General features: G+C 35.0%; 3 protein-coding genes across 3 annotated transcripts; all 3 read left to right on the forward strand.

Annotated features, from left to right (window-relative positions):
* Positions 1–359: 359 nt before the first annotated feature.
* Positions 360–5508, forward strand: LOC122599945. Its single transcript, XM_043772565.1, has 11 exons — positions 360–504; positions 646–779; positions 857–938; positions 2736–2806; positions 2923–3024; positions 3125–3214; positions 3786–3860; positions 3947–3979; positions 4079–4159; positions 4951–5010; positions 5102–5508. Exons 1-11 carry the CDS (start codon positions 450–452, stop codon positions 5261–5263), a joined length of 945 nt encoding a protein of 314 aa, XP_043628500.1. The 5' UTR covers positions 360–449; the 3' UTR covers positions 5264–5508.
* An 895-nt stretch (positions 5509–6403) lies between these two features.
* On the forward strand, positions 6404–7270 carry LOC122601515 (ctenidin-3-like). Its single transcript, XM_043774269.1, has 2 exons — positions 6404–6515; positions 6867–7270. The coding sequence occupies exons 1-2, from the start codon at positions 6404–6406 to the stop codon at positions 7268–7270; spliced, it is 516 nt and encodes a 171-aa protein (XP_043630204.1).
* A 9131-nt stretch (positions 7271–16401) lies between these two features.
* On the forward strand, positions 16402–23444 carry LOC122601516 (uncharacterized transmembrane protein DDB_G0289901-like). The gene is made up of 6 exons (XM_043774270.1): positions 16402–16516; positions 16809–17240; positions 20013–20054; positions 20121–20401; positions 23116–23286; positions 23343–23444. The coding sequence occupies exons 1-6, from the start codon at positions 16402–16404 to the stop codon at positions 23442–23444; spliced, it is 1143 nt and encodes a 380-aa protein (XP_043630205.1).
* The last annotated feature ends 3348 nt before the right edge of the window (positions 23445–26792 follow it).

Here is a 26792-nt window from a genome sequence, read left to right on the forward strand (position 1 = left end):
TTTACATATATAATATTTTCTTCAAAGTATTAAAAAAAAAATTCACATTTAAATATGCCTGTATTAAACGAAAGCACTAAAGTTACTTATCTTTGTTTTTTATTTCACATTAAAGAAAATAATTAATAACATCTTAAAAATAATTACTAAAACATGAGACCTCATCATTTATCTATTATAAAAAAATTAATATGTTAATGCTTTTCTCACAAGTTAGATATCACTTTTCCCATTTATTATATCGCATAAAATCTAAGTTAAAAACAATTAAACTCAAAAATATCAAAATAACAACGTTTAAAATTATTTTACCTAAATATTTTTCCCGGAATAGTGACTTTCAACTTCAAGTTTCAACAAAAACAACCCCAAAATATTCTCCCTAAATAATATTCTAACATCCAAACAAACCCTTATTCATTCAAAACCCCCAATTAATCAATCCAAAAATGGCGATGCAAACCGGAGTTAACACCTCCAAAGTTCTCATCCTCGTCGGCGCAGGTTTATATACATAATATATATATATATATATGCTTTGAAGATTTGTTATGTGTTTTGTAATTGATGTATAATAAAGAGTTTCTTATATGATTTTATTTTTTTGTTATTATAATTGTAATGAATGAATGAATGAATGAATAGGTTTGACTAGTTCTGTAATATTGAGAAGTGGAAAAATGTCTGATTTATTATCAGAGCTACAAGAATTAATGAAAGGTGTTAACGATATCGAAATCCATCCCGGAAAGTACGATAGTGCCGCCCTTGCCGAACAGGTGTTAATTAAGTCCATATATTGTATACATATGGACTGTAATGATGATGTGTTTACTTATTTTTGGTCTTGCTACAGATTCGACAATTGGCGCAAGAGATTAGAGAGTTGTCGCTTTCTCGTCCTGTTGCCATTTTTAACGGAAACAATGCGTCTAGTGGTATTCCATTTCAAACTCTTCTAGTCGTAATATATCTATATCTATATATATGTATGTATATGTTGGTTTGCTAGACATGTAGAGTGCTGCTTTTGAAGACTTAATTTGTTTGTTTGGATATGTATGCATATTTAGAGGACAGTATAACAAGATAAGCTCAAGTTTCCTTTATTTGAGTTGTACGGCCACTTCATAAAACATTGTATGTATCTGTATGCTATATCATAGACTTTTAAGCTTTATGGATATTCCGGTTTTCCCTTTAGGTTTTAGATTAAATAGCTACTCCAACAGTGGCTTGAGTATTACATACTAGGTATGATGCGTTCAAAAAGAATTAATCATGTTTTCTTGGGGTTTATGTAAGGAGAACTTAAGTGTAAGTTTCTATGTAAGTTAAAATTGTGTGCTTTATCGAATAGTTGAGTTCATGTTTTGATTGAAATGTTTGGACGTGACGAGAACAACCTTCAGTTCAAAGTAGTCCGGGATAGTACTTAAAAGAAGTAATAAAGTGGTGACACCCATTAAATGAACATGATTAGAGAAACCCCCGTAGCATTATGCAACATGAATGACATATTAATCTTTCCAATCATTTATTTGTAAGGAAAAATCCTTTGGTGTGTCTCTCTCTGTCAGAACTATCTTCACTTGTTTATCTTGACTTGTTTTTAGCCACAACACACGTTCACCCTGTATATATCCATATTATTATTATTATTTCTATGTCTATCTATATCAGCCCCAAGTGTGTGCATTATTTTTACAACCTAAGAGCATACATTCTCGATACAACGTAAGTGGCATTTGCCCATCTTGCTACCATCATATACAACTTCAGTTTAACTTTAGTTGAACAATATCATAAAAGTTGTGATGATATTTTACTTTTTTAATGTCCACTCTTTTCTTATTACTAACTACCTCATTGTTTGTCAACTTATACATATAATGTACTAGTAATTTTAAATGTTGAAAGATTACCTTTTAGTTCTTGCTCAAATGTGTGTATCTCATATTTTCCATTTTGGCTGAATCTGGAACCCTTGGTACTTAGATTGAGATTTGAGATACATTTCTACTTGCCTCCAACTATTCCTTCATACCTTCTATTATTCTCAATATCAAACATGATATAATAAATCATTATTGCCTGCTTTGTATGTGGATACAGAGAATGAGTTGTTTAATTGAGGAGGTTTATATAAATAATTTTGGTTTATTCTTGAGGACTGATGCTTTGAAGTCTAAATATGAATTTAAGAGGTCCTTGACTTTTCTTTGTTTTTGAGGTCTTATGCTTAACCTTATTTTGGCTCAAGTCAGATGACAATTTTGCCACATGTTCTAGAGAGATGGTCAGGATCAATGAATTAAAGTTTGCAAGCCGATTGACATTATCCAAAACATAGAAAGTTGTCCTGTTTGATACCATTCGTTGTTAATGGGATATTTTAGTTGGTATTTTTCATGCTTACTTGTATGCGTATTTGGGAATACTTTCTGAGTTTTGCCTATCAGTACTAGTAAAACGAGAATAAAGTTATGAATTGTTTGGTATACCAAGGAACATAGTATCAGCTCAACCAATAGATAGCTTCATTTTCTCTTCATGCACATTACATTTCCCAAACACTCCATTTACTAACTAAAATGTGCATTGAGGCATATCTATTTTTTTTACTTTATGCTCTGGTTTTATTGGAGTTGTGTAAACGTGTTCTATTCTGTTACATTCTATAGATCCACATATGCTTAGAAATTTTCATATTTTCTTGAATGTGTTGTGCACAGGGGGGTTGTCATCTTACTTGATGCCAGCGGCAGCGGTAGGAGCTATGGGATATTGTTATATGTGGTGGAAGGTAACACTAATACTACATTTAAAAGTCAACAAGTTACTAGACTGGAAGTGTTGTCATTTATGCTCATTGATGAATGTTTCATTGTCTAAATTTAGTTTACTACACTTATTCTCCAGGGTTTGTCTTTTTCTGATGTTATGTTCGTAACTAAGCACAATATGGCGAATGCTGTGGCAAGTGTTTCTAAACAATTAGAGAATGTGTCTGATGCTGTAGCTGTGAGTACAATTTTATATATTGAATTCTTTTTTTCCTTATTACTTTCATGCTTGTTATTGCGGACTTCGCCACTATCTTTTTCCTGGTTTAAATTTGCAGTCTACTAAGAAACATTTATCAAAGAGACTTGAAGCTTTGGACTGGAAAGTAGATGAACAAAAGGAAATAAGTAAATCAATTGCAGATGATGTAAGAAAATTTATAATCTTACTAGTCCTTCTGATGTTTATGATATAGATGCTTTTTATGATGCTTATGATAATTGTTTACCTTAAAAAGTCCTATTAATAGAAACTAAGGATTTACACGTGTTGATGAGATGTTTATGCTAGACTTTTATCATGCTGTAAACATCTGGTAGAAAGGCAACACCAGGTCTTCTCTAGTTAAAAATATTATTTCCATTATAGATTTATGATGGAATATACATTAGGTTTTAGTTTTGTGGGGTTTGTATGTACATCATGGTAATAATGTGTGGAACTCTAACCAAAGTGGAGCGACTCAAAATTATTACCAAAGAGAATCTTGGTAATAATGAAAGGAAACAAACACATGCAAAAGCATATAATGTAGACATCACTGATAAAAATTATTGGCATGAAAGATTTGGTTTTCAAAAATATATTAACGTCTTATTTGATAAATATATATGTCTACTTACCCCTTCATCATTATAACTGCTCTAGTATGATATTGTAACCATAATATGATCAAAAAGTACTTATTTTAACATCTCCACAATCTGATTTGTATGTAGGTTAATGATGTGAAGACCAATCTCAATCAAATAGGTTATGATATTGATATGATCCATCAAATGGTGGCCGGGTTGGTAAGTTTTCTTTTTCTTTTCTTTTTGATGGTAATGATCCGAGATTTCCGTCTCTTTATACTAAGCAATGAATGATAAAATGACAGGAAGGGAAGATAGATCTTATCGAAGGAAAGCAGGTAAAATTTATTCCACATTTATTCAGTCTCATTTTTATTGTATTAATTTCTGACAAAGTAAATAATAGCTGGTTACTGTACTTGATTTTTGCTCAACAGGATGTGACCAATTCAGGTCTGTACTATTTATGTCAAGTAGCTGGCGGGATCAAAGATGGGATAAATGCTAAGCTATATCAGGTCAGATTGTTCAAGTTTTGAAATAATTTTAATTATAGAAACTTCTCATGTTTGCATGTATCCCCATCATCGTTATTTTAAATTAATCATGCTATATATTTTGGGTTACGTGTTGCTGTGATTATTGCCGTTATTTTGTTTAAAGGTGTATCCTGATGACTATGAGTTCTGCTAATAGACTCCTTGTGGGTGAACGCTGTAAGATTAATCAGTGCATAAGAACCAAAACAAAGTCGGACATTCCCTCAAAATTCCAGATCTAATTAGAAAAAGTTCTTTCTTATTGGCTGTGAATGTGTGTGTGTTATGTTGTGTAAACGTGTGAATTTATGACCCTTTTGGTATATTGAATAAGCGGTCCTTGCGAGAATGCCTTCTTTTTCAAGAAAGGGGCGGTAGCCTATCTGGGGAACAAGTCAAACTGGTTGGAAGTTGCTTAAAGATCATTTTTAATCCATTTAACCTTCTAATCTAAATGTCTAATTTGAATACATATATGAGTATTGTGGTGTAATAATTTGTTTGTAATCAATTTTACCACATCAAATCTTGGTTAAATAGTACCCATATTACTAAAAGTGGGACAAAAGTGAGTTTGCTGAGCACTTAACCCAGCCTGGCTTATTTTGACTTGTTACCAACAAAGCCGCCTAACCGGCCCTTTTTTTAGCTTTTTCATCATTCTTAAAGCTTGATGGATTTGATCGCTTATTCGAACCTTGAAAAGTTCAAAAACAATTTGCTTAATTCCATAACTTGTATATGAAATTAATTTCTGTAACGTGCAATAGGACGTTGAAGCTAAGCTAGGAAAACAATCAAAGATTACATATGAAGAGACTTCTTTAAAGGTCTGTGGAGTGTCTTGAAGTTTTTTTTTCTTCTTCAACATAGTTATATGGAAATTATTAGTTGAGACACTCTGCTTTGTTAATATTTCAGGGACTTCAGTTTCTTACAGAAACCAATGATTTAGACTCGAAAGTGGAGCCAGTGATGAGCAAAATCAGCACAAAGGTAAGCAAAGCCCATGATAGTTCTAAATCAAGATTCCAAAGGACTTACCCAGTGGGGTTGTCATTTGCCAAAGATATGATGGGTTAAAGGTTGTAACTACAACTATTCTTTCATCAATGGGAGGATTCAATATTTTTGTGTGATTGCTCGAGGGTCAAGGTCTGGTTTATCTTTGGTTCGAGCACAAGATGTATTTTGTTGGAGTATGGCTTAAAAATTACAAGTTCAATTTTTCAATGTGAGCAGTATATAGCACACTGAATAAAAATATATAATCAAACATGATGGTCTCATCTATTTCAGAATTGTAAATGGTGAGCCATACAAGTATACAACTAGGTACATGTGTAATATTTATATTATAGATTATGGGTTGAATTTTTGTATAACAATACAAAAATTGTGTTTTTAGTGGACCATGAAAACACTCTAGCCTTCAATTTACCCTTGCTTTTGGTTTCTTTCCGAGTGGTTAAATTTGTTGGCTGAAAAGTATTAAAATTGTGTGTATAGTGGAGTAACGGAGTTAGATCATGAAAGCACTAAAAGCATTGAAAAATCAGAAAAATGAAAACCCCATAGGTGGAATTTGTCTCGTCGATATAACATGTCTTTGATAAATCTGTTTAGCTTTTGTCGCATTGAAAAAACTTACCCCTTACAATGCAAAAATAAATTTTACCACAATAGCTATATTAAACCATGGGCATTGGCAGGTCAAGTTTCTTGGCAGTTTAATTATTGCAAAAATAACTATTCTTTTTGTTCCAATTTAATTATTGTTTTCTAACAAATGTTACGTACCAGTAGTGAATAAAAAAATAATTCCTAATAATATTTAATATCTATAATTTAACATAATTTTAGCTCTTTAAACAATACTGTATTATAGGATACACCAGAAGTAAAAAACGGGAAACATTAATTTACTAGCACTGAGCACCAACTCACCAAGTTACCATCATGATCTATAAAGGGACGTGGCATAAAGTGGTGCAACTTAGCTGCCAGATGTCAATAGCTAAGCGCATGTGTGCCACTTGTGCCAACACTTGATCAAAAGTCAAACTCTATTTCTTGTAACTCAACCCACCATGGCTACCTTCTGATCTTCATCTTCCCATAATTAATGGCCTTCTTCAATGCGTTTTTGGATTTTGTTACACTCAAAAATCGATATAAACCCATGGCCCATATCCACAAGAATGCATCAGTGTGTAAGTAACAATGGCATCATCTTACAAGCATTTTCTGGTTATTCTAACTCTTCTTTTTGCCGTTTTTGTTCTTGCCTCATGCGATACCAAAAATCAAGAAACTACTCTTGATGCCACTAAAAGTAAGTTTAGTTTAATTGGTCTCAACATGTTACAAAAGAAAAACACACTTGTAGTATAAACCTTTGAAACAAATATACTCACATGTTATCTATCAATTTAATTTGCTCTTCATTTGCTTACTATATATATATTGAACTATCTCAAAGACCAAATGTATCGTGTTTTTTGTAATAATAATTTTGTTTTCAAAAAATCTGTTTGTAGATTGCTTATGATAGACGTAATACTTTTCAACGTTATATTTTGTTGGTACAAAAGCATGTGTCATGTTTTAATTCTAAATTTTTTGTTAACTAAAACAATGCATGTGTTAATAAAAGATGAAATTAATGAATAGTATATATTTGCAGAAAGTAAAGAAGGTGAGAAGAAAGAACAACAGATAGGTGGGGCTAAATTTGGTGGAGGGTTTGGGACAGGTAGGGGAGGTGGGATAGGCGGAGAAAGGGGTACTGGTTTTGGATATGGTGGTGGTCCCGGAGGTGGTAAAGGTGAAGGTGGGGGATGGGGAGGCGTTGGCCCTGGTGGTGGTTCTAGTGGAGGTGGTTGGGGTGGTGGTGGCAGCCCTGGATGGCTTGGCGGTGGTGGTTTAGGTGGTTTGATCCCTGGATTGGGTGGCCGCCGCCCTGGAATGGGTGGTGGTGGTGGTGTTCCAGGATGGGGCGGCGGCGGCGGTATTCCCGGATGGGGTGGCGGCGGCCAAGGTGCGGCAAATAATAAGCAGAATAAGAAGGAAGAAGAGGGAAAACATTGATGATTTAAGGTTTATTAGCAAGTGAAAGTAAAATAAAAAATAAAAAATTGCCACTTTGATTAAGTATGTAAGCTAATTAGTAGTATCATCAATGTTTTAAATAGTGTAGGTTGAACTTATGTATGTTTTGTGCCGTGTTTATCTACTATATATGATGTTATTGTATTATCTATCTAATTGGGTGTGCAGAAAAAGTAATGTTAATTTTGTATGTATAATGTATTTGCTATATATATAGTTGTTTCGATCCCGTGAAGGTTGAAAGAATTCCATGTTATTATCGGAAAAAATTATAATTCATGTTTAAAACTGCTAATTGTGCTGGATAATGCATATATAGAAGGAGCCATATCATTGGCTTTGGAGAGCAAAATGAAAGGTCTAAGAGATCTTTTGTATTTTTGCAACTGCATACTTCGGACTTTTATAACTACAGTCAAATAATATTGAGAATATACATTAAGGTAGGCCCATCTAAAATAGCAGAGCTGGGCTTTCAAGTAACCTGATTGGATTAACCAGCTTATCGGACTTTTGGCTAGCTAAACGGCCTACCGGTGCCTGAGCTTTTTGAGTCTATGACACTGGGTATCCGATCTTGAAGATTAATCAATTTTCAGTTTTTAATTATGGAATAAATTGCTTTTTGAATCTATGAAAGTGGGTATCCTATCTTGAAGTTTAAAGATTGTTATTTTAATTATGGAATAAATCAGAAGGACGAAAAATGAATAAAAACTAACGATATGGGCAAATAACCGAGAAAATTTAACAAAGTGGACGCAAATGTTTGAGTTTAGTGACTAAAAAAGCAAAATGTGTCCACTTCAAATACTACTAAAAGTGTAATTATATATTATATATATTAATGGCTACCATAGCCAAGAGAAAAAAACATTTTAATTTTTTATCTAGACCATTGAAAATATAATAAAAATCAATCTAAACCATTAAAATACAAAGTCAAAGTCAAAGTTTTATAAATAAGGAAATTTAGAAATTATATACAAATATATTAAACATGAGAGAATCCCACTCAATATTCAAAATCATTACATACATCTAATATGTTATAATTTTGCTTATTAATATGTTTATCTAAAATGTATCTAATTCTCTATTATCTCAATTTCTTTTGTAGGATGAATTTTAATTGGGATTGATGATGATATTCACTTTGTATATATAATTTCGAACCTGGTCAACGACCGGGTATAGATCTAGTTTACACCTATTAACGCAAATGTTTGAGTTTAGTGACTAAAAAAGCAAAATGTGTCCACTTCAAAAACTACAAAAAGTGTATTTACACCGATTTAAATAATGAACTCATAAGTGATAATATCTCTACTTCCTAATAAAGCAAATTCTCTCATCCCTATTAAATATTTATGACTTTGAAATACCTTATTTGCCCTTGGACTTTTTTGTTTTTTTTCTTTACGTAACTACCCAAAATCCATAATAAAGCAGACCGTCTTCCCCACTACTGTCGCTGCATTGCGCGGGTACCATGCTCGTATAAATATATTATGTTTATCGAGTTTTTCTCGTTTTTGAAAATGTGCGTATCTTTTATAACTTAGTATACAAATCATGAAAATAAACTAACCGATGAGTTATAACTTTGGACCAGATTCATTAGGTATATCTATACTATATCTATACTATATTATAAAACAAAAAGTTTTTAGACTTTCAATATTGATTTTAAGTATTTTTCAAAATGTCTTTCCTATCTATTCTATATTTACCTAAAATAACTATAATACCCTTTCTCTCATCAAATCTCAACCAATTATTTTTTCTCTCTCTCCTTCATAAATCATTTATTCTTCCAATTCATTCAAAATCTTTTATCTAAAAAACGTACATCGATAAATCATAAAAATTATATGGGTAACCTTAAAATTTCATGCTCTTTCATCAGAGATGTCATTCGATACACTTTCGCCGAATTTTTAAATCCGATGACAGAGCTCGTACGGCTAAGTCATTTGACTATCATATTCTATGACATATCAACTCCTATGACCTAGCTATCACCCCACCATTTCATGCCGCAACGCGGATACTTACTCTCGTATATATATAATAATTGCGGTTCAAAATTATAATTCAATTTCATTCCATCTATTTGATGCACAACAGTTGATAACAAAATTATAAAATTGATGCACACTAATGCATTTTGATTAACTATGATGACCCATCTTCAACCTTCACTGAATAATTTTGATGACCCATGTTCTAAATCAAAATTCATAAACGTTGCATCTTCATTCGAACCAACTCACATACAAACTGATGCACATAAATTAAAAACCAACAGATCTAAAAAGAGATAATCGGTTCTCAAAGATTTAAGTTGTTAACATCAAATCTATACATATTTATATAAAGATAATCGCTGGTCATCGGAGTAGGAAAGACAGTTTGGAGGCCGCAGCAGGAGAATGGTGCGTGGCCGGCAACTTGCGGCATGGATGAACAGTTTCGTTGGGTGTCCGAGTCCGACAGTGGCTGGAGAAGACGGAATGTGGCTGTTGACAGAGAGGAATCGCGACGGTTGGCGCAGAGAGGTGGCTGTTCAATGTTAGAGAGAAATGTGGTTTTGGATAAATGATTTTTAGATTTGGAAATGGTATGTGTACTATATGGGAATCACATGAGGTATAATGTCTGATATACCCTTTAAATTAAAAATTAGTTTTAAATATTTTATGCCACATGTAATTTGTTTATGAGGTCTTATTTGTTTTAGGTTAATAGTTATTTTATTTCACCCTTAACCTATATATATATATATATATATATATATATATATGTATATATATATTATATAAAATTGATGAAAATTATATAGTTGAAAACAATTCTACAATTATAACACAATAAACTCATATAACTTTCATAAAGTATTATCTAAAACAAACAAATGTATTCAATGCTCACTACTACAAAATTGGAATATTCCGACGGACAGTTTCTGTCGAAAATCCGTCGGTAAAGGCCTTTACCGACGGATTTCCGTCGGAATTTGTCCGTCAGAATATTTGCGTGGGTAATTCATTTCTAACGGAAATTTCCGTCGGAAACATTTTATTTCCGACAGAAATTTACGTCAGAACGGCGTCGGAAACTATTTTTAGAATAAAACTAGTTCCGTCGGAAATCCAAAAGTTTAGCGACAAATTACCGACGGACAATTTTTTAGTGATAAATTTTCCGACAGGTATTTTAGCTACGCCTTTCCGACAGATCTCGGAAAAAAAAATAAAAATAAAAAAAATAAATATAATTAAATACCCAATTTTTTAAATCCATAAAACAAATGGAACAAATTTTTATAAATTAAGAGATAAATCTCATTTGCATTAACATCCAATCAAATACATCTTTATTACATATACAAATGTTCATTTATACACTAATATATACATCTAAATCTCACTTGCAACATCATAATTAAACTAGATACAATAAAAATCTTCGTTTCTTATTCTTCCAAAGATCTGGAAAAAAAAAACATGAAACATACATATATTTATTAAAAACATAAAACCAAATATATCACAATACATAATAAAAGTTACAAAATATATATAAAAAAACAGAAATAAAACTAATTAAATTACATGCTACTGTCCAAAATATATCATATGAAGAGCCTGTATAAAACATAAGAAAAAACACATTATACTCAAAAAGATGAAAACAAAAGTTAGTAAATATACAAGAATATAATAGATCTATATAAAAAAAAACAGAAAACACATAAGATCCGTAGATCTAGATCGGATTCTCGAAAAATACCAACAAGCAAACCTGGATCTGAGCAAAATATGTGCTTCGAAGTCATGAAACACAAAAACCTCGGGATTAAACACACAAAAACGGTTTAGCCGTAGAAACCCTCTTACTTTTCTTACCAATAATTCGAGATATAGATGATAATTTGTTGTTGAGAGAAAGAAACAAGACATAGCCGATTTACATACATACATACATACATACATATATATATATATATATAGGGTAACACTCCAGTGAGAACAGTCTTAAAATAAGAACGGTGAGAACAATTAAAAAACATCATTTTGATGCATTAAAAGTCCATAAAACTAACATAGTGCTTAACTAATTATTATTATTTAAGTGTATAACAACACATTGGCCTGTCAAAATCAAGAAAATCATGTTTTTTGTTTTGTGCATCCATCTTGGATGCATATTCTTCAAAATAATGCATCCACCAAAAAACGTGATTTTTTTTATTTTGACGGACCAATGTGTTGTTAAACACTTAAATAATGATAATTAGTTAAGCACTATGTTAGTTTTATGGACTTTTAATGCATTAAAATATAGTTTTTAAGTGTTCTCATTTTAATTCCATTCTTATTTGAAAGCCACCCTATATATATATATATATATATATATATATATATATATATATATATATATATGTATATATGTAAAACTTTCATGATTTTTATGAAGAAAAAACATTTAAACATATAGATCTATACGAAACTCACCCAAATCCGAAAAGAAAATGAAGAATTTGATGATGGTTGATGGTGGTTGTTCTTGGCCGAAAATAGAGAGAACAAGGAGAGGGGGCGGCTGCCAAAGAGATGAGAGGGAATAAGAGAAGTCTTGTGTGTGAGAAATGAGAAGGGAAAGGTGGGTAGGTTAGGGTTTTGTTGATTTCAAAGGCTTATTTACCCTAGTCTTTGACTTTCATCTAACTTGGTTTGACCCGACAATTTAAGAAGACTCGAAAATCCGTTAAATTAATTTGTCGACATATTTAAATGTAACTTTTCAATAGCTTTCTAACAAATATAAACACGACCATATTTGTCTATTAAATTATTAGTTTATTAAATTTTATATATTTTACTTAAGTTGGCATTTTAAATATTTCACTTTATTAAACTTTTCAATAGCTTTCTAGGGGATATAATCGCTCATAAAGCCCGAATAAAACAAAAATCCATTTACTTCAAGATAAAGTCTTAAGATTTAACGACATATATAGACGAAACAAACTAAAACGACCGAAAAAATACTTCGGGAAAATACGCTTAGATGACGGTTGTCACAATACATGCGTACATACATACATACATACATCTAATAGTGGCAAGAATTGGCTTTAGTAGCTTTCAAAGCTTTGTTTATAGTGGAAATCTAATAATTGGGCCTAATGGCCCAATATATACATATATACGTACATACACACACAAACTCATACTTATCGATGAACGATGTTAGGTCGAAATAATGATTTTAAAATAAAGGAGGTTTAAGGTCCAATAGGCTCATTCGAGTGAAAGATGAATATACAGGGTCCAATAGCCCCAAATAGGCGAGTTATATGCATACGTGTCCAGTTAGTCCCAGACGAATGATAAGAAAACATATCGGGCCCATTAGGCCCAATGATGAGACAAACACTATAAATGAAGCTTATGAAAATTAAGACATACATATATACATAAATATATACACATGAGACAAAAACTAAGGCCCAACAGATCCATTCGAGTGAAAGACGAACACACACTACCCAATAGGCCGAATACACGAGTTATATTTATACTTGTCCCGTTAGACACAAGCGAATGAAAGAAATAGGCCCAATAGGCCCATTTGAGTGAAAGACGAATATACAGGGCCCAATAGCCCCAAATAGGCGAGTTATATGCATACGTGTCCAGTTAGGCCCAGACGAATGATAAGAAAAAACATATCGGGCCCATTAGGCCCAATGATGAGACAAACACTATATATGAAGCTTATGAAAATTAAGACATACATACATAAATATATACACATGAGACAAAAAACTAAGGCCCAACAGGCCCATTCGAATGAAAGACGAACACACACGACCCAATAGGTTGAATACGCGAGTTATATGTATACTTTTCCGTTAGACACGAGCGAATGAAAGAAAATCAAATTGACCCAATAGGCCTAATGATGAGACGGAGATTAGAAATGAAGCTTATGTAAGTTAAGAGAGATATAAATAGACACATACTAGTCCTAATACCCGTACGATGTACGGTAGCTATATAGATTGTATCATAAGGAAATTCGAATATGCCTCATACATGATTCGTGAGTATGAAATAAATTAAAGTTAAGGTAACCGATAATCGAAGCTAAGTTCTATTAAAAGGTAATAATAAATATAATATATGTTTACTTAAAGTTTTGAAATTACATAAAATTTTTACAATAACATCAAAATCAGAACTTATAAACATAGTGGATAATGACAAATAACCTTGTGATTTTGGATCGTAAAGTCAAAATTTTAAAATTTTGATGTTAACATAAAAGTTTAACTGTATTGTGTATAGATATTAGTAAATTAAAATATTGAATATTTATAGCATGTATATATTTAAATAAATAAGTGAATTTTTTTAAAGAAAGAAAAAATTAACTCAAACAATTATCAATCATTATTTAAGTTAACTTAAAAATAGGAAACCTTCTACAATAACAATTATAGTACACAATGATAATATATGGATAAATTATACATTGCATAACTATAAAATCGAAGTATTAGTATTTGATAGTTATTAGATAACTTTTATTTTTAAGATTAAAAGCGACACATGTCGTGTAAGAAATCCGCCAAGTGTTAATTAGAAAAAGCCTCACTCCTATTTTAGTTTATTGGTAGATATGCGCATGAGAAAAACAATTGAGATACAAACCAGGTCGGGTCCAAAACCCATAATTTGATTTTTGACCACCTAATTGCTAATGATTCAACACTAGGCTTAATATACCTCCCAATTGGTCATATGTAGTGAAGTGATGACAAAAAATTCGATGTAATTGCATATAAATAACTTAAAAATGTCAAGAAATCACTTAAAATTAATTTTTTACTACGTAATTTGATTTTTGACCACATAATTACTAAGGATTTAACACTTGACCTTAATATACCCCAAAATGTACTGAATTGATAACAAAAAAATCGATGTAATTGCATATAAATCACTTAAAAAATGAATAAAAATGCCAAATGCAATATATATTTCCTACGGATTTCTAACGGACATTTAAAGCCCGTCGGTAATTTGTAGGAAAATTCCGACAGATTTCCGACGGACTATAAAAATATTTTTAAAATTTTTTAACGAAGAATATTTCCTACGGATTTCCGACGGACATTTAAAGCCCATCGGAAATCTGTAGGAAACCTCCGACAGATTTCTGACGGATTAAATAATGAAATTTAGAAATAAATATTCCTACGGATTTCCGACAGACTTTTCGTTCCGTCGAAAATCTGTCAGAAATTGTCCGAAAAAGAATTTAAAAGACATTTTGTCGGTGTTCCGTCGGTAATCCGTCGTAAAATTCCGACGGATGTTTTCCGTCGGTATTTTGCAATTTTGTAGTAGTGATGTCAAAGTTGAGACAGTTAGACTTCAAAAATTCAAAATGTAACACTACTCGACCGAAAGAGAAAATTTATTGGCAACGAGAAACTTTTCTCACATAGTCCTACCTACCCTACGTATTTGAGAGGGGAACTAGAATTGGAAAAGACTGCCACTCGGGCTTCAAGTTCTTACTTTACCAATGAGCCAACGTTTTTTTTTTTTAAAGGCAGAAGAATGTTATTGACTTCTAGCAAGCCACTAAACAGTCCAAATAATATATGAGTACATACATCACATATAAACATACATATATAAGTCTGCTATTGTTAATTAAGACACCCTATTGTCCGGATTTTGACTGCAAGGAACTAAAACGGATGAAAAAAACCTGAATCTCTGGAAAAAAAATTTCCCAAAACTATGAGCCGAGTCATTGGTTTTCACCCTATCTCGTTTTTTACAGTGTCTCATTCAGACCCGAATCAACATGAGACTCCATAAAAATACGATACTTAAACGATGCTCAAATAATAAAGAGAATATATCACATGGAAGTGTGCGCATATTTACTTAAAAGTTAAAACCATACATGGTTATACACATGGGAGGCCGGAGGGGGGCAAACCCGACCTCCGGCCAGGGCATATTATTGAAGGGGGCACAAAATTGTTGAAAATTTTCTATATATATATTGCATAGGAATAAGTATAATGTGTCATATAGATAAATTGTTGGAAAACAGGCCCAAACTCACACACACGACACACTTAAATATGTATGTATGAAGTAATGTAAAAGAGATAGACGAAAAGATGGCTAAATGCTCACTGTACTCAATAATAAGAAAAAGGGTATAAAAGAAAATACATAAAATGGCTATTTATAGCCTCAAATATGCTACGTGGGAAACAAATAAAACCTCAAAATTATCCGAACTTAATCCTACAAATCTGTTAGACTTCATTGAACCTTAACGTCCATTTTTCCTAATTATTCGGCCGGCTAATAACTAAATTGTTTACCAAGTCCACATACTCAATAAACTATACTAAACGTGACTAATATGGAATTCTCCTGCTCCATATTTGGAGCCAAATCCGACCCATATCCAAATCCCACAGCCGGTGAGTCTTGACCCGTTTAACCCGATGAACCATAACTCGTGAATGACACGACTAATCCAACATAAATATATTTGATTCCAATAAGACTGACTTATAAATATTATGATTTTCTTACTGTTATAAAGTCTCATTTGTCAAAAAATTGCTTATATGTTTGAAATCCCTAAGAGCTAGGGGCATATCTTTTTTCGACTCGGCCTGGCCCGATACTTGAATTCTTAGGGCCGCCACCGGTTATACATAATCATCGCTAGATAGTTTTTAATTAGTTGAGTTCATCAATTTAATTAAGATCGATATGACGTGGCATAAGGTGGTGCATAACCTTAATTAGCTTCCGGATGTCAAGAATAAGTAGATGTCCATGCATGCATGGATGCATATTTATATAGAACACTCCGTCAAGTAGTCAAAGTACTACTTAATTAATTCCTGTAAACTGATCACCTCCCTGTTTCTGAACCTTCCATTAATGGCTTCTTCAATGCAACTTTTGGCTTTTGTTACACTCAAAATCCATATAAATCCATGCATGTATCATGACCCGGCATAAACAAGATCCAATATATACAACTTAACAATGGTGTCTTCCAAGCGTTTTCTGGCCATTTTGACTCTTCTTATGGTGGTGGTGGTTCTTGTATCTTCTGATCATACCAATACCAAAAATGAAGAAAATCTTGATGCAACTAAAAGTAAGTTTTTATATATGTGTGTGTCTTTGTTAATTATAGACTAGTGTTATTAACGTTAATAAAATAGCTACTCGTAATAAATATTTGTCATAAAATACAAGGTGGACTTTTGATATATATATATACAAGTTTTATATATGTGAAAGTTACTTTATAGCGCGCCCCTAGCTTGGCTGTAAATAGAAAAATTAATCCTTTGTTTATTTAATTACTACTACGAGTACTTTTTTGGACTGTTTTATATATGTTAATAGAAAATGCATGCATGCATGTGAATAATGCTAATTTGCAGAGAGTGAAAATACGAAAGAAGAACAGATACGAGCTGCTGGATTTGGTGCAGGATGGGGAGCAGGCACAGGAAGAGGTGATGGATTAGGTGGCAATAGAGGAAGGGGTGCTGGTGGTGGATTAGGTGGTGGTCCAGCAGGTGGCGACGGTGAAGGTGCTGGATGGGGTGGTGTTGCTCCGGGTGGTGGTGGTACTAGTGGTGGTGGATGGGGTGGTGGTGGTAGTCCTGGATGGCTTGGTGGTAGTGGTGGGTTAATCCCTGGATTTGGTGGTGGTGGTAGTCGTCCAGGAATGGGCGGTGGTCCCGGAATGGGTGGTGGTGGTGGTCCCGGTATGGGCGGTGGAATTCCGGGAATGGGTGGTGGTGCTAGTGGTTGTTTCGGATGTCCTGGTGGCGGTGGTGCAGAGGCGAAGAAGAAGAAAGAAGAAGAAGGTGGACATTGAAGATTTAATAGGTTTTGCACGCATGCATGCATGGGAAATAAAAGTTATGGCACGTACCTTAACTTGAGAGAAAATATGTACTAGTATTGTCATATGAGATTATTATGTATACTCATAGTACAATGTTTTCTATGTTTGACTAATAACATAAACTTGATTTTCATAAAGTTGAAATTTTTAGTTTAATGGTTGCTATATATATATATATATATATATATATATATATATATATATATATATATATACACTAGCTTAAGAACCCGGGTGACTAGTATAATGATAACTAATTACAGTAAAAACAATTGAGATGTAACCGTTAAACATAAAAACAATACAACACAATTGACTACATAATAAGTAATAAAAAAGAAGTAATAGATTTCTACATGGTAATGTATACAAATTTAATTTGAAAACCAGCAATGCATAAGTTATCGTTGATTTGTGTTATTTATTTGAAAACGGCCTCATATTTTAACATGACAACATGCTCCAATCACAGTAGTAGTTTACTTAAATAAACCATGACTTGAACCATGACTATTCTCATATATAAATAAAAAAGAGATATTTTTCTCTACATTATCTTCTAAATTACTGCATTTATATTCTCAAATAATCAATTTTGGATGAGCAACAAAACTAATATGGTTATTTATTAAAAAAAAACTAATTTTCTTTTTCAACCTGGACTCAAATTTTGTAACATATCTTTTCATAAGCACCTTCCTTTAAATCAATATATAATACTTCGAGAACCATCAACATCACATAATAATATTATGTGTTTGTGTAGTGGCACGCCCAAAAGTTTTGGGGGAAAAAATGGGGAATCAAATTCGTTCTATTGTTTGCGATATATTAATCATGAGTTTCATGTATTTTATTCTTAATAGAAAAATATTTATACAACTAATAAAACAATAAAAATCCTAGCTTTATAAATCCATCCAACTCAACTTAATATGTTTAGACTTTGCCACGTAGGAATTTTCTTACGTGTCACCTCCATATTTTTTTCGAATATTTATATACAATATAATTAAATAATAAAATATCTTAGGGTAAATGCTCTCAAAAGAAGTGTTTAATAACTACGGTAGGTTGAGTGATTGTAATATCTGAGCTAATTTCAAATTAATTTCAAATTATATAGCAAGTATGATATGTCGTATTTTATACCCATTTCCCACGGTTTATATAGTTAAGTTAGCATGTTTAATGAGTCATTTTGTATACATTTGTTGCGTTTATGGTATTTGTTAGTGTTTCAGGTTAGTAGCAGATACTTGAGCGTATTTCGGAAGAAAACGACATTCTTGGAGTGAAATAAGTGCTTACGGATGATTTCCGGGTCGTTTGGATGAAGTTTGGTGAAAGTCAACGAAAGTCAAACCTGGAATCAAGACAAGCTGCGCAGCAGCTATAATACAGAAGATCCAAGCTGCGCAGCAGCTGTAAAACAGGGGGCTGAAGCTGCGCAGCAGCTCGTCTAGTGGGTTTCCAGCAAAGTCAATGAAAGTCAAACGGTAAACTGCCGTCAAAGGGAGCTGCGCAGCAGCTTATGGACGATTCTGCACATGATTTTTGGGAAACATATAAATAGCTTGTTTTTTCATTCGAAAACCCTATGTTACATTTTCCAGCCGTTTTGTAGACCCTTTGAGGAGACTTTTGATCAGATTTCTCATCTTTGAAGATCGATATTACGATTGGATTATTCTCGTTATTTCCGTTCAATTCTTTGTACTCGGTAACGATGAATTCCTTCATTCTGATTAGTTATTTGTATTTCAATATGAGTGGCTAATCACCTTTTCATCCATCTTGATGGAGTGAGTCATTATGTAGGGATTGCACAATATTTATTAATTCAAGTGATTTGATTTAACATTTTGTCATGAACTTAATCTATTAATTCTTTGTTATTCAATTATTGATTGCGGATAATTTGTGCTCATTTTTTAGTGACGACTAGGATTTGGGTAAAAGTTATTTTGATTGCTTAGCTAGAAGCATTTGGTTCTATGACGGGTACGGTAGAGGGTAGTCAATATTTGATAAGAATTAACGGGTTGACGGTTGGGTACAATCGATAGGCAAAATTGTTATCTGAAATGACCAAAACAATTGTTTAACTAGGGAAGTTATAAAAAGGCGTCTCGGGGTACCGGTCTTAATAACGAAACTAGTTTATACAAGAGAGTCGAATAAGTAGTTAACTTGACGGGTACGGGGTCAACGATTAATTTGAGTCTCGGTCATTAAATCACTAAATTGAATTTGAACTTCATCAAATGTGCAATCCTAACATTATGTTGAGCGAAATCAAGATGGGTGACTTTTAAATTCTTGTTTTAAACTACAATCTCTTTTTCGATTAATCCTTTGGGATTACTAATTTTCAACTAACTACTTGCATCGTGACAATTCGGCCATAAAACCCCCCATTTTACTCGAATCATTAAACGTTTTTACAAATGCTTGTTTAAGTCCTTGCGAACGATCTCGGCTTACCAGTTTTTCACTATACTGCATACGATCAGGTACACTGCCTGTGAGTGTGTAGTTATCAATATTATTCGGTAAATCGTGTTATAAATTTAAAGCTAGATTTCTCACATCAAGTTTTTGGCGCCGCTGCCGGGGACTTGAATTAAGTATTTGTGTTTTGTGATTCGATCCTTCCCTGCATTCAATTGTAAGGAAGTTATTTGTTTTAATAGATAGATTTGATTTTTGTTTTAGTTTTACTTTGTAGTTTCTGGTGCGGTTAACGGTTTTACTTGTGGTGTTAGTACAGGTGCTTTGTGGTTGATGAACACAAGAGCCTCTGGCAGACCTTTGCTTAGTCCTCAATCTAATCCAGGGAAAGCCAGACGACGCTTACTCAGATCAGACAACACAGAGCCCTCAAACACCGGAAATATAGACTCTAACACCGAAAACCGAGACCACCCGGACGTAGACTTGGATCAATATTACTCAAAGAAAGGTTCAACGTCCGAGGTGCGCTCAAGTCCTAGATTCTCCGAAGGTAGTGGGTTGTTCAAAACTGGTGATAGTTCAGGGGAAGAAGATAATCAGGATAAAACTGATCAACAGGCTTTAACCGAGATTCCTAGAGAAAATCCTCAGCCAACTCAACCAGTCAGAGCCAGGAGAATGGGTGATAGAGAGCCGGAAAACCCCAATAACCGTCTTTACGGTGACCGTAGGAGAAATATCCCCACAAATAGGGGCACTCCTATTCGCCTTCCAACCACCGGAGTAAACTTTTCTCTTAAAGGAAGTCATTTGAAAAGTGTGGAGGAGGAGAAGTTCGATGGGGTGACGAATAATGACCCATATGGGCATTTGGAAAGGTTCGAGAAGATTTGTAGGTTCTATCACTATGGTGCGAACCGAGATGACAATGTGAAGCTTGAACTTTTTCCACTCACTTTATGTGGAGGAGCTAAAGCATGGTTAAAGGAGCAGCCAGATGATCTGTATACCACTTGGGATGAGCTTCGTGTTGGGTTCATTGATGAGTTCTACTCCATAAGGACTCAGAGACAGTTGGAGAATAAGATCCGATCATTCACTTAAGATCCAGGGGAAGATGTAGTAGATGCCTGGAAACGATATAAGGAGATGATCAGGAATTGCCCAGGAAACAATTTGAACACGGAAGCAGTGGTTGAAATCTTCTATGATGGGTTATTAAAGAGAACTAGAAGGGAATTAGCCGGGGCATTTGGAGGTAGTTTGAACAATGTCACCCCAGCTGAAGGATACAAAATCTTGGATGATATGGCCAAAGAGTTCTCTGATCGTGATGAGGTTGTAAGTAAGAGAACTAGTGGAAAGACTGTAGCAAAGTTGGAGAGTAGTGAAGAATCAAGCTTGGTTGCTGAAGTCAAAGCCCTCACGAAGCAGATGAACGAGAGGTTTGACAACCAAGACGTGAGATTCAAAAGCATTGAAAGGGATGTCAAGGTGATTGCTGATGGTTGTGACTACTGTGGGGACATGCATTATTCAGAAGATTGTCCGGATAAACCAGCTCAGTGATGTGTCATATTTTGTACCATTTCCCACGTGATTTTAGAACCAATTATTCGTCATTTTGATAGTTTTATATCCAACTTTCGATGCTTTGAAGGTGTGTTGAGTGTTTTCAGGTTGGAAATTGATTAGACGAATGAATTGGTCGATTGTGATGAGTTAAGGAAGAAACGGGAGAAAGATTCGGGTGAAATCACGCGAAAGATGAAGAAAACGAAATCTGGAAGTTGTAACTGCCGTTAGCCCACTAGCGGCCGTTACATAGGTGGTTTGTGGTTTCTCCTGTAACTGGCAGTTAGGAAACTAACGACCGTTAGTTATCAACTGAGAAGTAACGGCCGTTACCCCAGTAACGCCCGTTAGACCTCAAGAATAATACTAACGGCCGTTAGCCCACTAACGGCCGTTACACGCGTGTTTTGTACAGGGGATTAATTAGGGTTCTGCACTTTTGGACGGGAGAATAACACAATTTCAATAGTTTTCTCATACTTAGGAATTCTTTGGAACAATCAAGTGATTAGGGTTTCGCTTATTTTCAGCTTTGGATTGTAATCATCATTGCTACCGGATTATCATCATTCATTTGGTATAATATGATTTCCTCTCTATTTGTTTGTTCTTGCATTTCTAATATGAATAGCTAAATCTTTAGCACCCGCTTGGGTAGTAAGCATGTCATAGGGTCGAATTGATGTTGCTTGCAAATGTTGAACAAGGTTTATATGTTTAATCGAAGATCCACATTTATTTAGATTTAAATATTGTTTTCAACTTTTATATTAATTGATTGATAATTGTAATTAGAAGTTCGGGAGAAATCTATGTCATTGTCAATTGATTTATGAAATGGTTAATCGGTCTGTAATTAACCTGAAATCGTTGGAGTTCGGGAGAAATCAACGATGAAGATTAAAAACAATTAAATTCATTTCGAATGTGTAAACGTCTATGATAGAGGGATCTGATTAGGCGAATAAGCAGTTCGGGAGAAAGCTTTCAAAAGATTAAATCATAAAATCAACTCAGGATTTAATGCTTAGCTGTTTAGAGGAGAAATTAAGTGCGGGAGCAATAATTATCTATTTAGCAGTTAAAGTTTCAAGTATAACGGGAGTTCATCTTGTCTACTTTTTGAGTCGTTCAACAAATGCAAGTAGTATTTAGATCCGATGATTGGCATGTGAGCTGATCCAAGTAGGTGTTCATTTTTAAATCTGTGTTAAGATTCAACCAATCAAATACTCTTTGCGATTAATCCTACGGGATTACTGACTTTCTTCACTAACTTTGCAACGTGACAATTCGGTCACAAAACCCCCCCTTTTAATCTGAATCACTTTACTGTGACAATTGCTTATTAAGTCCTTGTGTTCGACCTCGGTTTACCAAGTCAGCTATATTGCATACGAACGGGTTCACTGCCCGCAAGTGTGTAGTAGTCAGTAGCTAGGTATTTCGTGTTCATAAATTTAAGACTAGAAAATACACATCACTCAGGAAGTTAACTATGTCCAGAATCAGCAAGGGAACTTCAGTCAGGGTACCGGTTATCAAAATCGGTCATCAGGTACTTCTTATCCTTCGTCCAATTTTAATGCTAATAATTCTGGTTTTGTTGGAAGCAGGTTTAGCAGGTTCAACAGTCAGCAAAATGCGAATTCGGAATTGAGAGACATCATGAAGGATTGGTAGGCGCTCAGAAAGCTACCAGTGAGAAGATGGCCTCTCAATGGGACGCTATGACTACTAGGTTGGATGGGTTGGCAAATAAGCTTGAGCAAAGTTCGAAGAGTACTCAAGCAACGTTTCAGGATATTGAAGCAAGGTTGGAAACGCTAGGAAACTCAAGCAGGCAGCCCGGTACCCTACCGAGCAACACTCAGCAGAACCCGAAACCTCAACAAAATAGCCAAGGATCTGGAGCTAAATACAACCATCCGAATGCAAGAAATGAGCAAGTCAACGCAATCACACAAGAGCAGGTAACTCTTATGACTCTGCAAATGTTTCACCTAATGTTGTTACTCCTCTTGTGCAGGTTGAACCAGAAGTTGCGGTTGATGAAGAGATCGAGATGGAGCCAATCCCGGCCATTCCATCCAAGAAAGTTGAGAAACCTACTGTTGAGGCACCTCCGTGAAGCCTTACAAACCGAAGGTGCCTTACCCTCAACGGTTGAAGCAAGGGAAGATAAAGGAGAACTTCAAGAAGTTCGTTGATCTAATTCAGAATGTTAACATTACTGTTCCATTAGTTGATCTCCTTGCAGGTATGCCCAACTATGCAAAGTTTCTCAAAGATCTCATTTCGGATAGAAGAAACTTCAAGAAGATAAGACGGCAGTCATGAGTGCCGAAGTTTCAGCAATAATAAAGAACGAGATACCCCCTAAGCTTGATGATCCAGGGAGTTTTCTTATTTCTTGTTCTTTTGGTCTTGAGTTATACAAGGCATTGGCCGATCTTGGGGCCAGCATCAATCTAATGCCTTATTCAGTTTATAAAAAGTTGTCTCTTGGTGCATTGACCCCAACCCGTATGAGCATTAGGCTCGCGGATAGATCTTTCCAATATCTCATGGGGATAGCGGAAAATTTGCAGATTAAGGTGGGTCATTTGATATTCCCGGTGGATTTTGTTATTTTGGAAATGGAGGCGGACATCAATGTGCCTTTAATTTTGGGCCGACCATTCCTCATGACCGCGGATGCCATCATCCGAGTCAAGGCTAAGGAAATTTCCTTAGGTGTCGGTAATGACCGGGTTATGTTTAATGTTGATAAAGCTCTTAAGCATCCATACTCATGTGATGAATCGTGTTTCAGGATCGATGTGATAGAGGAGGAAGATGCTTTGGAAAAGGAGCTTATGGACTACTTGGATATGGAAGATGGACAAGCAGTGTTAGCTTGTAGTGAAGAAGAGCATGAGTGGGTAGAAGAAATGATGCATGAAATCATGGCTCTTAATGTTGATGAAACTCCACTGGAGGATGAACCTTTCGAAGAAATCAATAATGATGGAAGTATCCGAGTGCCTACATCGGTTGAGAGTCCTCCCACCGATTTGGAACTTAAGCCACTTCCGGATCACCTGGAGTATGCATATTTGGAAGGTACATCTCTTCTTCCGGTTGTTATCTCATCTTCTTTGATGGAGGATGAAAAGTCTAGACTTATGACCGTGTTGAAGGCCCATAAAAAGGCCTTCGCATGGAAGATTTCCGACATCCCGGGTATAAGTCCAGAATTTTGTAAGCACACGATTAACTTTGTCGATGATGTTAAACCTGTTGTGCAAAGACAACGGAGATTGAATCCAAATATGAAGGATGTTGTTAAAAAAGAGTGTTGAAATTGTTAGATGCGGGAATCATATTCCCCATCTCTGATAGTTCATGGGTGAGTCCGGTACATTGTGTACCGAAAAAGGGTGGGATGACTGTTGTTGTAAATGACAAAAATGAGTTAATTCCCAAGAACTGTCACGGGGTGGAGGTATGCATCGATTATCGGAAATTGAATGAAGCGACCCGCAAAGATCATTTCCCTTACCATTCATTGACCAATGCTCGAACGGCTCGCCGGAAACGAGTATTTCTGCTTTTTAGACGGGTTTTCTGGGTATTTCCAAATACCCATAGACCCGAAAGACCAAGAGAAGACCACCTTTACTTGTCCCTATGGCACTTATGCCTATAGGAGGATGCCTTTCGGTCTTTGTAATGCACCCGGTACTTCCAACGTTGCATGAATGCCATCTTTCAGGATATGTTAGAAACTTCCATGGAAGTCTTTATGGATGATTTTTTTGTGTTTGGTAGTTCATTTGAAAGTTGTTTGAAGAGTCTTGACAAAATGTTGGAAAGGTGTGAGCGGGCACACTTGGTTTTAAATTGGGAGAAATGTCATTTTATGGTTAAGGAGGGTATTGTTTTGGGACATAAAGTTTCTAGAGAAGGGTTAGAGGTAGACAAAGCTAAAATTGATGTAATAAGCAAATTACCTCCACCTACAAATGTTAAGTCGGTTAGAAGCTTCCTTGGTCATGCCGGGTTTTACCGAAGGTTTATTAAAGATTTTTCTAAAATCACTAGACCCATGACTAAGTTGTTAGAGAAGGATGTCCCGTTTGTTTTTGATAAAGACTGTCTTGATGCATTCAACTTGCTTAAAGAGAGTTTAACCAATGCCCCTATTATGACTCCACCCGATTGGTCCTTACCATTTGAGTTGATGTGTGACGCTAGCGATTATGCCTTAGGGGCCGTTTTAGGCCAAAGGGAGGATAAGCATTTCCGCCCTATTTCGTATGCTAGCAAGACTTTGAACCCAGCTCAACAGAATTACACCGTTACTGAGAAAGAGTTGTTAGCTGTGGTGTATGCTTTTGATAAATTCCGTCCCTACTTGGTCCTTAACAAGACAATTGTCTACACTGACCACTCTGCCCTAAGGTACTTGTTCACGAAACAAGATGCTAAGCCTCGTTTGATTCGTTGGGTCTTGCTTTTGCAAGAATTCGACATTGAAATTAAAGACAAAAAGGGGGCAGAGAATGTAGCAGCTGACCATCTTAGTAGGCTCGAAAACCCTCACCGTGAGGAGTTACAAGAGCATGATATTAATGATGATTTTCCTGATGAGTCCTTGGTTCGCCGATATTGCTAACTATCTCAGTTCAGGTGTAATTCCGGAAGATATGTCAAAGCAAGAACGGAGGAAACTTCATACCGAGGCCAAACATTACTTTTGGGAAAATCCATTTTTGTTTAAAATTTGTGCAGATGGGATGATAAGGAGGTGTGTAGCCGATGATGAGACACGCCAGATCCTCGATGCTTGTCACCATGGGCCAACTGGTGGACACTATGGAGCATCCGTCACTGGGAAGAAAGTTTATGATGCTGGTTTCTTTTGGCCAACCGTGTTCAAGGAAGCACAAACCTTGGTAGAGGTTTGTGATGTGTGTCAGCGGCAAGGTAACATTTCCAAACGAGATGAAATGCCTCAAAACTTTATTCAGGTATGTGAAGTTTTTGATGTTTGGGGCATAGACTTTATGGGACCTTTTCTCCCATCGAATAGGAATTCATATATCCTTGTTGCCGTTGATTATGTCTCAAAGTGGGCCGAGGCGAAAGCCTTGCCAACGAATGATGCACGTGTGGTCATTCATTTCTTGAAAAAACTTTTCTGTAGGTTTGGTGTGCCTAAGGCCTTAATCAGTGACCGCGGAAGTCATTTCGCGAATCACCAACTCGCTAAGGTGCTTAAGAGGTACGGTGTAAATCACCGTTTTTCAACCTCATACCACCCGCAAACGAGTGGCCAAGTTGAAAACACGAATCGGGCACTAAAGAGAATTCTTGAGAAGACCGTAGGAGATAACCCAAAGTCTTGGTCCACCAAGCTTGATGATGCTCTATGGGCATTTAGGACCGCCTACAAGACACCAATTGGGACTACCCCATTTCGGTTGCTTTATGG

Source organism: Erigeron canadensis, chromosome 5 (assembly GCF_010389155.1).
Source record: "Erigeron canadensis isolate Cc75 chromosome 5, C_canadensis_v1, whole genome shotgun sequence".
In the NCBI taxonomy this organism is placed as follows: domain Eukaryota; kingdom Viridiplantae; phylum Streptophyta; class Magnoliopsida; order Asterales; family Asteraceae; genus Erigeron; species Erigeron canadensis.

Excerpts from the sequence above, each read along its gene's own strand:
- LOC122599945 (XM_043772565.1), top strand. The coding sequence starts at position 450 with ATGGCGATGCAAACCGGAGTTAACACCTCCAAAGTTCTCATCCTCGTC. Across the intron at positions 505-645 it reads TCTCATCCTCGTCGGCGCAG|GTTTGACTAGTTCTGTAATA; the intron begins GTTTATATACAT and ends ATGAATGAATAG. Across the intron at positions 3,025-3,124 it reads ATGTGTCTGATGCTGTAGCT|TCTACTAAGAAACATTTATC; the intron begins GTGAGTACAATT and ends TTAAATTTGCAG.
- LOC122601515 (XM_043774269.1), top strand. The coding sequence starts at position 6,404 with ATGGCATCATCTTACAAGCATTTTCTGGTTATTCTAACTCTTCTTTTT. Across the intron at positions 6,516-6,866 it reads TACTCTTGATGCCACTAAAA|AAAGTAAAGAAGGTGAGAAG; the intron begins GTAAGTTTAGTT and ends ATATATTTGCAG.
- LOC122601516 (XM_043774270.1), top strand. The coding sequence starts at position 16,402 with ATGGTGTCTTCCAAGCGTTTTCTGGCCATTTTGACTCTTCTTATGGTG. Across the intron at positions 17,241-20,012 it reads GAAGAAGAAAGAAGAAGAAG|TTTCTGGTGCGGTTAACGGT; the intron begins GTGGACATTGAA and ends TTTACTTTGTAG. Across the intron at positions 23,287-23,342 it reads ACGCAATCACACAAGAGCAG|GTTGAACCAGAAGTTGCGGT; the intron begins GTAACTCTTATG and ends CCTCTTGTGCAG.